The sequence below is a fragment of the Psammomys obesus genome, unplaced genomic scaffold, assembly GCF_907164565.1.
Source record: "Psammomys obesus unplaced genomic scaffold, mPsaObe1.curated_primary_1811, whole genome shotgun sequence".
Lineage (NCBI taxonomy): Eukaryota > Metazoa > Chordata > Mammalia > Rodentia > Muridae > Psammomys > Psammomys obesus.
The window spans coordinates 432015-446469 of record NW_026596214.1 but is presented as its reverse complement, the minus strand read 5'-3'; the positions used below and the strand labels follow the sequence as shown (position 1 = coordinate 446469).

The window sequence follows — 14455 nt, the reverse complement described above, 5'->3', positions numbered from 1 at the left end:
TTATGGAATTGAACTGAACTGAATTCGCAGCACAGAGCCTTGCCTAGTGACTGTCACTACCAAGAATAGTCTGGGGTGGTGAGCTGCGAAGGGGATTTTCTAAATGCTCAAGTCCTGACACAGTTTTCCCTGTTTTCAGAAGTTAAACTGAGACTGTATTTGTTCTTTGTGAGTGAAACTCAATCTGTTTTATTCAAGTGCTAAATTAAGTGTTTCCTGGGGGGAAGGAGCCTTTTCTTTTGCATTGAAAACTTCAATGCCCATGTCTTCCTTTAAAGAAAAACATCAGGACTGTTAAGCCGTACTTAAACATATTGCTAGCCTCCCATTTGTTAGGTACACAATAGTAGATCTAAGTTCAATCGCATATGTGTATGGTAGTAGAAATTATTTTCTGGGAAGGAAGCCAGGCATGGTGTCTCATACTTGTAGTCTCAGTACTTAGGGAGGTCAGGCAAGAGACTCATATATTCAGAGCCAAACTGGGGAACATGGTTAGCAAGGTCAGCATGAGCTACACAGGAGAGTTGTGTCTCAACTGAGAGCTAAAGCTAGAGCGTAGGCATAGCGTGCTTGCTAAGCATGCACAAGGCCTGGGGATTTGTCTCTACCACAACAGTAAATATTTTCTGAAAGGAAAATTTAAATTTCTCTCCTTCACATCTAAAACAGTGCAGCTGTGATACACATAGACAAAGATGTGTGTGCGAGTCCACACATCTTTCTCTGAATCATTCTTCGTATTAAAAGAAAAATGGAAAGCTGGGAATAGTGGTACATGGCTGTAATCCAGGACTCAGGAATTGTAGAACAGGAGGATTATGAGTTCAAAAACAGCCTAGGCTACATAATGAGAAACTGAAGGAAAGGAGAAAAGGAGGAGGAAGAGGAGAGATTGCTTACACTAGGTGGTTATAGGATTAAATGGAATTATATACTAGAAAAGATTTGTAGGAAGTCACACACTTTAAAAATACCCAAAACTATCTTTATGTGAATCATTGACCACCACAAACTTTGGGAATTATTAAGCATTAAATTTGAGAGTCCTGCTTTCTCTGTGACATGCATGCCTTACGACTAAGTGCACATTGGCAAATACTATTTGATATTTGTGAGAGCAAAATTGAATGATTGTTTTTTTTCTTTTCTCAGTTTGTAGACCAGCAATGGTTTTACTTGGCTCTGGACAACCAGATGATAGTAGAAATACTCAGAACTTATCTCTCCTACCTCTGTAGCCGCTGGAGGATGACAGGCCAGCCCACCATCACTTTCCCCATCTCACACAGCATGCTTGGTAAGGGCTGAATGAAGCAGGAATTGAGTGTGCTTTTGAAATAAGTCATATGTATAGTACTTCAGCATCCCGCCGCAGAGCTACTTCTTACAACTCTCCTTTCAGCAATACGCAACAGATTACCTTCTGTGCCAGACGGTTTTCTATGCTCTGGACCCACAGCAGGCAATAGGTGGACATGGTTTCTGTGCTATTTAAGCTTCTGTTTTAGGAGGTGAAGATGTTGTGCCCGATTTGCAAGACCCTAAAAGACCACCAGGAGTTGAGTCCATTGCAAAACACATGAGGATCTTTTTTTTAATTGCTTCTCCACTTTATTTTTTTAATTTTTTATTAATTACACTTTATTCATTTTGCATCCCCCATAAGCCCCTCCCTCCTCCCCTCCCGATCCCACTCTCTCTCCCCTTTCTGCATGCATGCCCCTCCTCAAGTCCACTGATAGGGGAGATTCTCCTCTCCTTTCTGATCTTAGTCTATCAGTTCTCATCAAAAGTGGCTGCATTGTCCTCTTCTGTGGCCTGGTAAGGCTGCTCCCCCCTCAGGGGGAGGTGATCAAAGAGCAGGACAATCAGATTATGTAAGAGGCAGTCCCTCTTCCCATTACTATGTAAACCACTTGGACACTGAACTGCCATGGGCTACATCTGTGCAGGGGTTCTAGGTTATCTCCATGAATAGTCCTTGGTTGGAGTATGACTCTCTGGGAAGTTCCTTGTGTTCAAATTTTCTTGTTCTGTTGCTCTCCTTGTGGAGTTCCTGTCCTCTCCAGCTCTTACTATTTCCCACTTCTTACATAAAATTCCATTCACTCTGCCCGACAGTTGGCCATCAGGCTCAAGCATCTGCTTTGATAGTCTGCAGGGCAGAGGCTTTCAGAGGCCCTCTATGGCAGGTTCCTAGTTTGTTTCTTGTTTTCTTCTTCTGGCTTTCAGAGGCCCTCTGTAGCAGGTTCCTAGGTTGTTTCCTGCTTACTTCTTCTTCTGATGTCCATCCTCTTTGCCTTTCAAGATGGGGATTGAGCGTTTTAGTTAGGGTCCTCTCTCTTGCTTAGTTTCTTTTTTTAAATTTTTTATTAATTACACTTTATTCATTTTGTATCCCCCCATAAGCCCCTCCCTCCTCCCCTCCTGATTCCACCCTCCGTCCCCTTTCTGCATGCATGCCACTCCCCGAGTCCACTGATAGGAGAGGTTCTCCTCTTCTTTCTGATCTTAGTCTATCAGTTCTCATCAAAAGTGGCTGCATTGTCCTCTACTGTGGCCTGGTAAGGCTGCTCCCCCCTCAGGGGGAGGTGATCAATGAGCAGGCCAATCAGATTATGTCAGAGGCAGTCCCTCTTCCCATTACTATGTAACCCACTTGGACACTGAACTGCCAAGGGCTACACCTGTGCAGGGGTTCCAGGTCATCTCCACGAATAGTCCTTGGTTGGAGTATGATTTTCTGGGAAGTTCCCTGTGTTCAAATTATCTTGTTCTGTTGTTCTCCTTGTGGAGTTCCCATCCCCTCCAGCTCTTACTATTTCCCACTTCTTACATAGAATTCCATTCACTCTGCCCATCAGTTGGCCATCAGGCTCAGCATCTGCTTTGACAGTCTATACTGCAGAAGCTTTCAGAGGCCCTCTGTGGCAGGTTTCAAGGTCGTTTCCTGTTTTCTTCTGGCTTTCAGAGGCCCTCTGTAGCAGGTTCCTAGGTTGTTTCCTATTTTCTTTTTCTTCTGATGTCCATCCTCTTTGCCTTTCAGGATGGGGATTGAACATTTTAGTTAGGGTCCTCTCTTTTGCTTAGTTTGTTTAGATGTACAGATTTTAGTGGGTTTATTCTATATTGTATATTTATATGAGTGAGTATATACCATGCGTGTCTTTTTGCTTCTGGGACAACTCACTCAGGATGATCCTTTCCAGGTCCCACAATTTACTTGCAAATTTCATGATTTCCTTATTTTTCATTGCTGAGTAATACTCCATTGTATAGATGTACCACAATTTCTGCATCCATTCTTCAGTTGAGGGGCATCTGGGTTGTTTCCAGGTTCTGGCTATTACAAATAAAGCTGCTACAAACATGGTTGAGCAAATGTCCTTTTTGTGTACTTGAGCCTCTTTTGGATATATGCCTAGGAGTAGTATGGCTGGATCTTGAGGAAGCGCTATTCCTAGTTGTCTGAGAAAGCGCCAGATTGATTCCAGAGTGGTTGTACAAGTTTACATTCCCACCAGCAGTGGAGAAGGGTTCCCCTTTCTCCACAACCTCTCCAGCATGTGTTGTCACTTGAGTTTTTGATCTTGGCCATTCTGATGGGTGAAAGGTGAAATCTCAGGGTTGTTTTGATTTGCATTTCCCTAATGGCTAATGAGGTTGAGCATTTCTTTAAGTGTTTCTCTGCCATTCGATATTCCTCTGTCGAGAATTCTCTCTTTAGCTCTGTTCCCCATTTTTTAAGTGGATTACTTGGTTTATTGCTTTTCAGCTTCTTTAGTTCTTTATATATACTGGATATGAATCCTCTGTCACATAAAGGGTTGGTGATGATTTTTTCCCAATTTGTAGGCAGTCGCTTTGTTTTGATGATGGTGTCCCTTGCTTCACAGAAGCTTTTCAGTTTCATGAGGTCCCATTTATTGATTGTTGCTCTTAGAGACTGTGCTGTTGGTGTTCTGTTCAGGAAGTTTTCTCCTGTACCAATGAGTTCTAGGGTATTCCCCCCTTTTTTTTCTAGCCGATTTAATGTGTCTGGTTTTATGTTGAGGTCTTTGATCCACTTGGACTTCAGTTTTGTGCAGGGTGATAAGTATGGATCTATTTTCATTTTTCTTCATGTAGACATCCAGTTGGACCAGCACCATTTGTTGAAGATGCTATCTTTTTTCCATTGTATGGTTTTGGCATCTTTGTCAAAGTTCAGGTGTCCATAAGTGTGTGGGTTTATTTCTGGGTCCTCTGTTCGGGTCCATTGATCCACCATTCTGTTTCTATGCCAGTACCATGCAGTTTTTGAAACTGTTGCTCTATAGTACAACTTTTTTTTTAACTAGAAAAATATTATTTTTTAATGAATTTAACTCCTGATAATTAGGATTGGCCGTAGAAATTACCATAAAAACACCATCCAAATGCTAATGTAACTAGAACATTGTTATACATTCTTTTTTTAATTTTTTAAATTTTTATTTTTCTTTTTAGTTACAATTTGTTAACTCTGTGTCCCAGCTGTATCCCGCTCCCTCATTCCCTCCACCTCCCCAACTCCCTCCCTGGTCTCCTCCCTGCCCCTTTCCAAGTCCATTGATAGGGGAGGACCTCCTCCCCTTTCATTTGACCCTGTTTTATCAGGTATCTTCAAGGCTGGCTGCAAAGTCCTCCTCTGTGGCCTAACAGGACTGCTCCTCCCCTGGTGGGGGAGGTCAAAGAGCCTGCCCTTGAGATCCTGTTAGAAATAGTCCTTGTTCCCCTTACTTTGGAAAACTACTTGGTTAATGAGCTACCACGGGCCACACCCGAGCAGAAGTTCTATGTTATATCCATAGATGGTCCTTGGTTGAGTGTCAGTCTCAGAAATGACCCTGTGCCCGGATAGTTGGTACTTGTAGAGCTCCTATCCTTTCCATATCATACTAACTCCCCTTCTTTCATATGATTCCCTCTACTCTGCCATGGTTTGGTTATGAGTATTAGTGTCTGCTTTGAAACACTGTTAGGTAGAGCCTTTCAGATGCCTTTTGCGGTAGACTCCTGTCATACATTCAATGCACATCCCATTCGTCTTTCTAAATGAGGATTGATCATCTTCACCTATATCCACTTTCTTGATTATCTTCTTTAGGAGTGTAGATTTCATTATGTTTATCATATCGTGTAGGTCTATATAAGCGAGTATATACCAAGTTTGTCTTTCTCCTTCTGGGATACTTCACTCAGAATGATCTTTTCTAGATCCCAACATTTGCCTGCAAATTTCATGATTTCCTCCTTTTTGATTGCTGAGTAGTATTCCATTGTGTAAAAATACTACAATTTCTGTACCCATTCCTCCGTTGATGGACATCTGGGTTGTATCCAGGTTCTGGCTATTACAAATAAAGCTGTTATAAACATGGTTGAGCAAATATCCCTTTTGTGTACTTGAGCAAACTTTGGGTATATACCTAGCAGTGGTATAGCTGGGTCTTGAGGAAGCACTATTCCTAATTGTCTTAAAAAGCGCCAGATAGATTTCCAGAGTGGTTGTACCAGTTTACATTCCCACCAGCAGTGGAGGAGGGTTCCCCTTTCTCCACAACCTCTCCAGCATGTGTTGTCACTTGAGTTTTTGATCTTGGCCATTCTAATGGGTGTAAGGTGATATCTCAGGTTTTGATTTACATTTCCCTGATGGCTAATGAGGATGAGCATTTCTTTAAGTCTTTCGCTGCCATTCGATATTCCTCTGTCGAGAATTCTCTCTTTAGCTCTGTTCCCCATTTTTTTAATTGGATTACTTGGTTTGCTGCTTTTCAGCTTCTTTAGTTCTTTGTATATACTGGATGTTAGTCCTCTGTCAGATAAAGGGTTGGTGATGATTCTTTCCCAATCTATAGGCAGTCGTTTTGTTTTGATGACAGTGTCCTTTGCTTTACAGAAGCTTTTCAGTTTCATGAGGTCCCATATATTGATTGTTGCTCTTAGAGCCTGTGCTGTTGGTGTTCTGTTCAGGAAGTTGTCTCCTGTGCCAATCAGTTCTAGGCTGTTCCCCACTTTTTATTCTAACAGATTTAGAGTATCTGGTTTTATGTTGAGGCCTTTGATCCACTTGGACTTTAGTTTTGTGCAGGATGATAAATAGAGATCTATTTTCATTTTTCTGCATGTGGACATCCAGTTGGACCAGCACCATTTGTTGAAGATGCTGTCTTTTTTTCCATTGAATGGTTTTGGCTTCTTTGTCAAAAATCGAGTATTCATAGGTGTGTGGGTTTATTTCTGGGTCTTCTATGCGGTTCCATTGATCCTCCTTTCTGTTTCTATGCCAATACCATGCAGTTTTTATTACTATTTCTCTGTAGTACAACTTGAGACCGGGGATGGAGATACCTCCAGATGATCTGTTGTTGTACAGGATTGTTTTGGAGAATCTGGGTTTTTTGTTTCTCCATATGAAGCTGAGAATCTTTTTTTCAAGGTCTGTAAAGAATTGAGTTGGTATTTTGATGGGAATTGCATCGAATCTGTAGATTGCTTTTGGCAGGATGGCCATTTTCACAATGTTAATCCTACCAATCTATGAGCACAGGAGGTCTTTCCATCTTCTGAGATCTTCTTCAATTTCTTTCTAAAGAGACTTGAAGTTTTTCTCAAACAGGTCTTTCACTTGCTTGGTTAGAGTCACACCAAGGTACTTTAAGTTATTAGTGGCTATTGTGAAGGGTGTTGTTTCCCTAATTTCTTTCTCAGCTTTTTTGTCTTTGGTGTACAGGAGGGCTTCTGATTTTTTTGAGTTGATTTTGTATCCTGCCACTTTGCTGAAGGTGTTTATCAGCTGAAGGAGTTCTATGGTTGAATTTTTTGGGTCGCTCATGTATACTATCATATCATCTGCGAATAGTGACACTTTGACTTCTTCCTTTCCGATTTGTAACCCCTTGATCTCCTTTAGTTGTCTTATTGCTCTGGCTAGGACTTCAAGTGCTATGTTGAAGAGATATGGAGACAGTGGGCAGCCTTGTCTTGTCCCTGATTTCAGTGGGATTGCTTTAAGTTTCTCTCCATTGAGTTTGATGTTGGCTATAGGCTTGCTGTATATTGCCTTTACTATGTTTAGATATGTGCCTTGTATCCCTGATCTCTCCAAGACTTTAAACATGAATGGGTGTTGGACTTTGTCAAATGCTTTTTCAGCATCTAAAGAGATGATCATGTGGTTTTTCTCCTTCATTTTGTTTATGTGGTGGATTATATTGATGGATTTATGTATGTTGAACCACCCTTGCATTCCTGGGATGAAGCCTACTTGGTCATGGTGGATGATATCTTTGATGTGTTCTTGGATTCGGTTTGAAAGTATTTTATTGAGAATTTTTGCAGCAATGTTCATAAGAGAGATAGGTCTGAAGTTCTCTTTTTTTGTTGGATCTTTGTGTGGTTTAGGTATCAAGGTGACTGTGGCTTCATATAATGAGTTTGGTAGTGTTCCTTCTGTTTCTATTTTGTGGAAGAGTTTGAGGAGAATTGGTGTTAGCACTTCTTTGAAGGTCTTGTAGAATTCTGCGCTGAAGCCATCTGGTCCAGGGCTTTTTTTGGAGGTGGGACTGTTAATGACTGCTTCAATTTCCTTGGGAGATATCGGGCTATTCATTCTTTCTACCTGATCTTGGCTTAATTTTGGTAGATGGAATCTGTCAAGGAAATTATCCATTTCATTTAGATTTTCAAATTTTGTGGCATATAGACTTTTGTATTATGAGCTAATAATTGTTTGGATTTCCACATTGTCTGTAGTTATGTCTCCATTTTCATTTCTGATTTTGCTGATTTGGATAGTTTCTCCCTGCTTTTTAGTTAGTTTGGCTAAGGGTTTGTCTATCTTGTTGATTTTTTCAAAGAACCAGCTTTTTGTTTCATTGATTCTTTGAATAATTTTATTTGTTTCTAATTGATTGATTTCAGCCCTGAGTTTGATTATTTCCAGCCGTCTGCTCCTCTTGGGTGTATCTGCTTCTTTTTTTTTCTAGGGTTTTCAGTTGGGCCATTAAGTTGTTTGTATGTGATGTTACGAATTTCTTATTGCAGGCACTTAGTGCTATGAATTTACCTCTGAGCACTGCTTTCAATGTGTCCCATGAATTTGGGTATGTTGTGTCTTCATTTTCATTGAATTCTAGGAAGTCTTTAATTTCTTTTTTTCTTCCTTGACCCAGCTGTCATTGAGTAGTAAGTTGTTCAGTTTCCATGTGCGTGTCGGCTTTTTCTGTTTCTGTTGTTGTTGATGTCCAGCTTTAGTTTATGGTGGTCAGATAGTATACAAGGGATTATTTCAATCCTTTTGTATCTGTTGAGGATTGCTTTGTGACCAACTATATGGTCTATTTTGGAGAAGGTTCCATGCGGTACTGAAAAGAAGGTATACTCTTTTGGTTTGGATGAAAAGATCTGTAGATGTCTATTAGGTCCGTTTGATTTAGGGATTCTGTGAGTGCTTTTATTTCCCTGTTTGGTGTCTGTCTGGTTGATCTGTCCCTTGATGAGAGTGGGGTGTTGAAGTCTCCCACTATTAAGGTATTAGGATCAATGTGTGATTTAAGCTTTAATAATGTTTCATTTATGAATGTAGGTGCTCTTGTATTTGGGGCATAGATATTCAAGATTGTGATGTCCTCTTGGTGGATTTTTTTCTTTTGATGAGAATATAGTGGCCCTCCTTATCTTTTTTGATTAACTTTGGATGAAAGTCTATTTAATTAGATATTAGGATGGCTACTCCAGCTTGTTTTCTGGAACCATTTGCTTGAAAAAACATTTTTCCAGCCCTTTACCCTGAGGTGGTGTTTATCTTTGTTGCATAGGTGTGTTTCTTGGATGCAACAGAATGTTGGATCCTGTTTCCACAACCATTCTGTTAGCCTGTGTCTTTTTATTGGTGAGTTGACTTCATTGATATTGATAGATAGTAGTGACCAATGCATGTTAGTTCCTTTTGTAATGGAGTCGGTGATCTTACCCTGTTTCATTGCTTGTTTTCCTTTCATTTTTGTTGGGATATTATCTGTATGCCCTGTTTTCTTGGGTGAAGTTGTTTTCATTGGATTGTAGTTTTCCTTCTAGTATCTTCTGTAGGGTTGGTTTACTGTGTAGATATTGTGTAAATTTAGTTTTGTCATGGAATATTTTTTCTCCATCTATGTTGATTGAAAGCTTTGCAGGGTATAGTAGTCTGGGTTGACATTTGTGATCTCTTAGAGTCTCCATGATACTTGCCCAGGCCCTTCTGGCTTTCATAGTTTCTGATGAGAAGTCCGGTGTGATTCTGATAGGTCTACCTTCATATGTTACTTGGCCTTTTTCCCTGGCTGCTTTTAATATCTTTTCTTTGTTCTGTAGATTTAGTGTTTTGACTACGATGTGATGTGATGTGTTTCTTTTCTGGTCTAGTCTATTTGGAGTTCTGTAGGCTTCTTGTATATTTATAAACATCTCTTTCTTTAAGTTGGGAAAATTTTCTTCTATGATTTTCTTGAAAATATTTTCTGGACCTTGGAGCCTGGAGTCTTCTTTTTCATCAATTCCAATTATTCTTAGATTTTGTCTTTTCATAGCATCCTTGATTTCTTGAATATTTTGTGATTGGAACTTTTCTGATTTTACTTTTTCTTTGAGAAAAGTATCAATTTCTGCAAGTGTGTCTTCAGCTCCAGAGATTCTCTCTTCCATCTCTTGTATTCTGTTGGTGATGCTTACTTTTGTGGTTCCTGCTCTTTTCTCCAAGTTCTCCAGCTCAAGGGTTTTCTCATTTTGTGTTTTCTTTATTGATTCTAATTCTGTTTTCATGCCTTGCACCATTTCTTTCACCTGTTTGAATTTGGATTCCTGTCTCTCTACGATGGTCTCTATTTCCTTGTTCATTTCCTTTTTATATGCCACTAATTTTATCTCTACTTGTGTCTCTATTTGTTTGGCTATGTTTGCCTGTGTTTCTTTAAGGCTTTTGTCTATTTCTTCTTTCTTTACCTCCAATTGACTGGCCAACTCTTTGAAAGATTTGTTCATCTCCTCCTTATGAGCCTCAAATAATTGGGTAAGCATGGCTTTAAGGTCATTTTCCTGTGCTTCTGATGAATTGGAATATCCATCGATTTTGGGGTTTGCTGGTGAAGCCATGATGTCCTGATTTATGTTGGTAGTGTTCTTTCGCCTACCCCTGGCCATTGGCTTATCTGAAACCTTCCCTGTTTGTTTTTGGATTCTGCAGATCAGACTGGTACTGTCTCTCTCTGGCGTCTGGAGAGTTCTCCAGCAAGCTGAGAGAGGTCCTGTGTCCTTAGCATGTGCTGAGGACTAGCTGTACCTGTGGGAGAAAAGTACGCAGGTGCAGACAGGGCAAATGCAAGTGTGTGTGTGTGTGTGTGTGTGTGTGTGTAGATGTAGGTGGACTGTATCTCAAGGGACAGAGTGATGGCTAATGTTGAACCCTTGAGTGTGTGGGAGAGGCTTTGCACTGCATATGTCGCAGGCGCTAGTGATGATCGCAGCACAATTTCTGGCATTAACTGCCTTAACTCCTCAATTAGACCCACAGAGCAGGAACTTCAATGTCCCAAGTGCCCCTCTGTTTCCCAAAGTGGGTATATGCATGGGAGGGGGTTCGATGCCTGGCTTCTGTTTTAGAAGGACCCAGGATCTGGGGATCTGCAGATTCTGAAGGGTGCACTCACTTACAGGCAGGTCACTTGGCAGAGATCAGGGTATCCAGGCTCTCTGCTCTCTGGTTTGGCCCTGCTTCTTTGATGTGCTCCGCCAGCTCCGTGCTGCTGTCACTGCCAGGTTATGAGGTATTGCTGCAGCTGGAGATTTCAAGGTGGTCACGTCAGTAGGGATCGGGGTAACCAAGCTTTCTGTTCTCTGGTTTGGCCCTGGTTAGTCTTAAACTGGAGGGCTGATGTGCCCCGCCAGCTCAGTGCTGCTCCGCCACCAGATTAGAAAGTCCCGCTGTAACTGCAGACTGGGTTGCTAGTCCAGATGCTTTCTGGGAAGTCCTGGGGTCTCTTCACTGTGCTCTCCCAGCACCTGGTGTGCCTAGCTAGTGTGGCGTTTCTGCCTAGTTTTGGTGAGTATATAGCGTATTCTCTGTCACTGTGGGATTGGGCGGGCCATACCATCAGTTATCGCGATCCTGTGGAGCTAGTATGGCGTCTAGCAGACTTGGGCCCTGGGAGAATGATGCAGCCACCGCGCGGATCTGGGACTCTGAGACGGGTACTGCTGGCACTTACCGCTAAAGGGCTTGGAGCTCTGCCTCAGCCTCTTCAGACGCCAGGCAGTTACGTCGTCCCCAAAAAAGTCTCCGGGTGACCTGAGACCAAAGTTTTCGCCTCCTGCTATGCTCCCTGTTGTTTAGGAAGCCTCACCGTTGTTTTCCTGGGTTAGAGGTCCTTCCACTCACCAACTCGGATGATCAGCACTTCCATAGCTCAGAAACTGTGTGTGCTAGTCGCCATCTTGGCTCTGCCCCTCTTTATAGTACAACTTAAGATCAGGGATGGAGATACCTCCAGAAGATCTTTTATTGTAGAGGATTGTTTTAGCAATTCTGGGTTTCTTATTATTCCATATGAAGTTGAGAATTTTCTTTCCAGGTCTGTAAAGAATTGTGTTGGTAATTTGTTGGGAATTGCATTGAATCTGTTGATTGCTTTTGGTAAGATGGCCATTTTTACTATGTTAATCCTGCCAAGCCATGAGCACGGGAGATCTTTCCATCTTCTGATATCTTCTTCTAATTCTTTCTTCAGAGACTTGAAATTTTTTTCATACAAGTCTTTGACTTCCTTGATTAGGGTTACTCCAAGGTACCTTATGTCATTTGTGGCTATTGTGAAGGGTGTTGTGTCCCTAATTTCTTTCTCAGCCCTTTTGACTTTTGTATACAGGAGGGCTACTGCTTTTTTTGAGTTAATTTTGTATCCGGCCACTTTGCTGAAGGTGTTTATCAGCTCTAGGAGTTCCCTGGTAGTATTTTTGGGGTGACTCACTTATACTATCATATCATCTGCAAATAGTGATAATTTTACTTCTTCCTTTCCAATTTGTATCCCCTTGATCTCCTTCAACTTTCTTGTTGCTCTAACAAGGACTTCCAGAACTATGTTGAAGAGATATCTAGAGTGGGCAGCCTTGTCTTGTCCCTGATTTCAGTGGGATTGATTTAAGTTTTTCTCTGTTCAGTTTGATGTTGGCTATAAGCTTGCTGTATATCGCTTTTACTATGTTTAGAGATGTGCCTTGTATCCCTGATCTCTCCAATATTTAATCATGAATGGATGTTGGATTTTGTCAAATGTTTTTCAGCATCTAGGGAGATTATCATGTGGTTTTTTTTTCGTTCAGTTTGTTAATATGGTGGATCACATTGATGGATTTCCATATATTGAACCACCCCTGTATGCCTGGGATGAAGCCTACTTACTTGGTCATGGTCGATGATATCTTTGATGTGTTCTTGTATTCGGGTTTGCGAGTATTTTGCTGAGTATTTTTGCATCAATTTTCATAAGGGGGATTGGCCTGAAGTTCTCATTCTTTTTTGGGTCTTTGTGAGGTTTAGGTACCAAGGAGACTGTGGCTTCATAGAATGAGTTTGGTAATGTTCCTTATGTTTGTATTTTGTGGAATAGTTTGAATAGAACTGGTGTTAGCTCTTTCTTGAATGTCTGGTAGAATTCTGCACCGAAACCATCAGGTCCTGGGCTTTTTTTGGATGGGAGACTTTCGATGACTGCTTCTATTTCCTTGGGGGACATAGGACTATTTAATTCATTTACCTGATCCTGATTTAGCTTTGGTAAGTGGAATCGATCAAGAAAGTTGTCCATTTCATTTAGATTTTCAAATTTTGTTGACTATAGACTTTTGAAGTAAGTCCTAATGAGTGTTTGGATTTCCTCAGTGTCTGTAGTTATGTTTCCCTTTTCATTTCTGATTTTGTTGATTTGGATGGTGTTTCTCTGCCTTTTAGTTAGCTTGGTTAAGGGTTTGTCTATCTTGTTGATCTTCTCAAAGAACCAGCTCTTGGTTTCATTGATTCTTTGAATTGTTTTATTTGTTTCTAATTGATTGATTTCAGCCCTGAGTTTGATTATTTCTAGCCGTCTACTCCTTTTTGGTGTGTCTGCTTCTTCTTTTTTTAGGGTTTTTAAGTGAGCCATTAAGTTGCTTGAATGAGCTGTCTCGAATTTCTTCTTGCAGGCGCTTAGTGCAATGAACTTTCCTCTTAGCACTGCTTTCATTGTGTCCCACAGGTTTAGGTATGTTGTGTATTTGTTTTCATTGAGTTCTAGGAAGAATTTAATTTCTTTATTTCTTCCCTGACACAGCTGTCATTTAGTAGCAAATTGTTTAGTTTCCATGTGTGTGTAGGCTTTTTGTTATTTCTGTTGTTATTAAGGTCCAGCTTTATTCCATGATAATCAGACAGGATACAAGGGATTATTTCAATCTTCTTGTATCTGTTGAGGCTTGCTTTGTGACCAACTATATGGTCTATTTTGGAGAAGGTTCCATGAGGTGCTGAGAAGAATGTAAATTCTTTTGTGTTTGGGTGTAAAGTTCTGTAAATGTCTGTTAGGTCCATTTGATTCATGATCTCTATTAGAGATATTGTTTCTTTGTTTAATTGCTGTTTAGTTGACCTGTCCTTTGTTGAGAGTGGGATGTTGAAGTCTCCCACTATTAGTGTGTGGGGATCTATGTGTGGTTTAATTTTTATGAATGTTTCTTTCACAAATGTGGGTGCCCTTGTATTTGGGGCATAGATGTTCAGAATTGTGATGTCTTCTTGGTGGAATTTTCCCTGGATGAGTATGAAGTGTCCTTCCCCATCTCTTTTGATTAATTTTGGTTGAAAGTCTATTTTATCAGATATTAGAATGGCTACTCCTGCTTGTTTCTTGGGTCCATTTGCTTGGAAAGCTGTCTTCCATCCCTTTACCCTCAGGTAATGTCTATTTTTGTGACTTAGGTGTGTTTCTTGTATTCAACAGATTGCTGGGTTTTTGTTTACGTATCCATTCTGTTAATCTGTGTCTTTTTACTGGAGAGTTGAGTCCATTGATGTTGAGAGAGATTAATGACCAGTGGCTGTTAGATCCTTTGATATTGATGTTGGCTGTGGTCATAATGTTGTGTGCTTGGTTACTTTTGTTTTACTGTAGTAAGGTTAATTATTTCCTGTGTTTTCTTGTCAGAAGCTAATTTTCTTGGGTTGTATTTTCCCCTCCAGTGTCTACTGTAATGCTGGATTTGTGTGTAGGTATTGTTGAAATTTGTTTTTGTCATTGAATATCTTGTTTTCTCCGTCTATGAGGACTGGGAGTTTTGCTGGGTATAGTAGCCTGGGCTGACATATGTGTTCTCTTAGGGTCTGCATGATATTCGTCCAGGCCCTTCTTGCTTTCATAGT

At 40.7% G+C, this 14455-nt stretch overlaps 1 protein-coding gene across 1 annotated transcript in view; it reads left to right on the top strand.

The window, feature by feature from the left end:
* Phka1 (phosphorylase kinase regulatory subunit alpha 1) overlaps positions 1–14455 on the top strand; it is a gene marked incomplete in the record, with an annotated part of 135532 nt that overhangs the window by 56611 nt on the left and 64466 nt on the right. Inside the window, 1 exon segment of the mRNA XM_055595737.1 lies at positions 1156–1300. Within this exon segment, the coding sequence (XP_055451712.1) occupies positions 1156–1300 (145 nt within the window).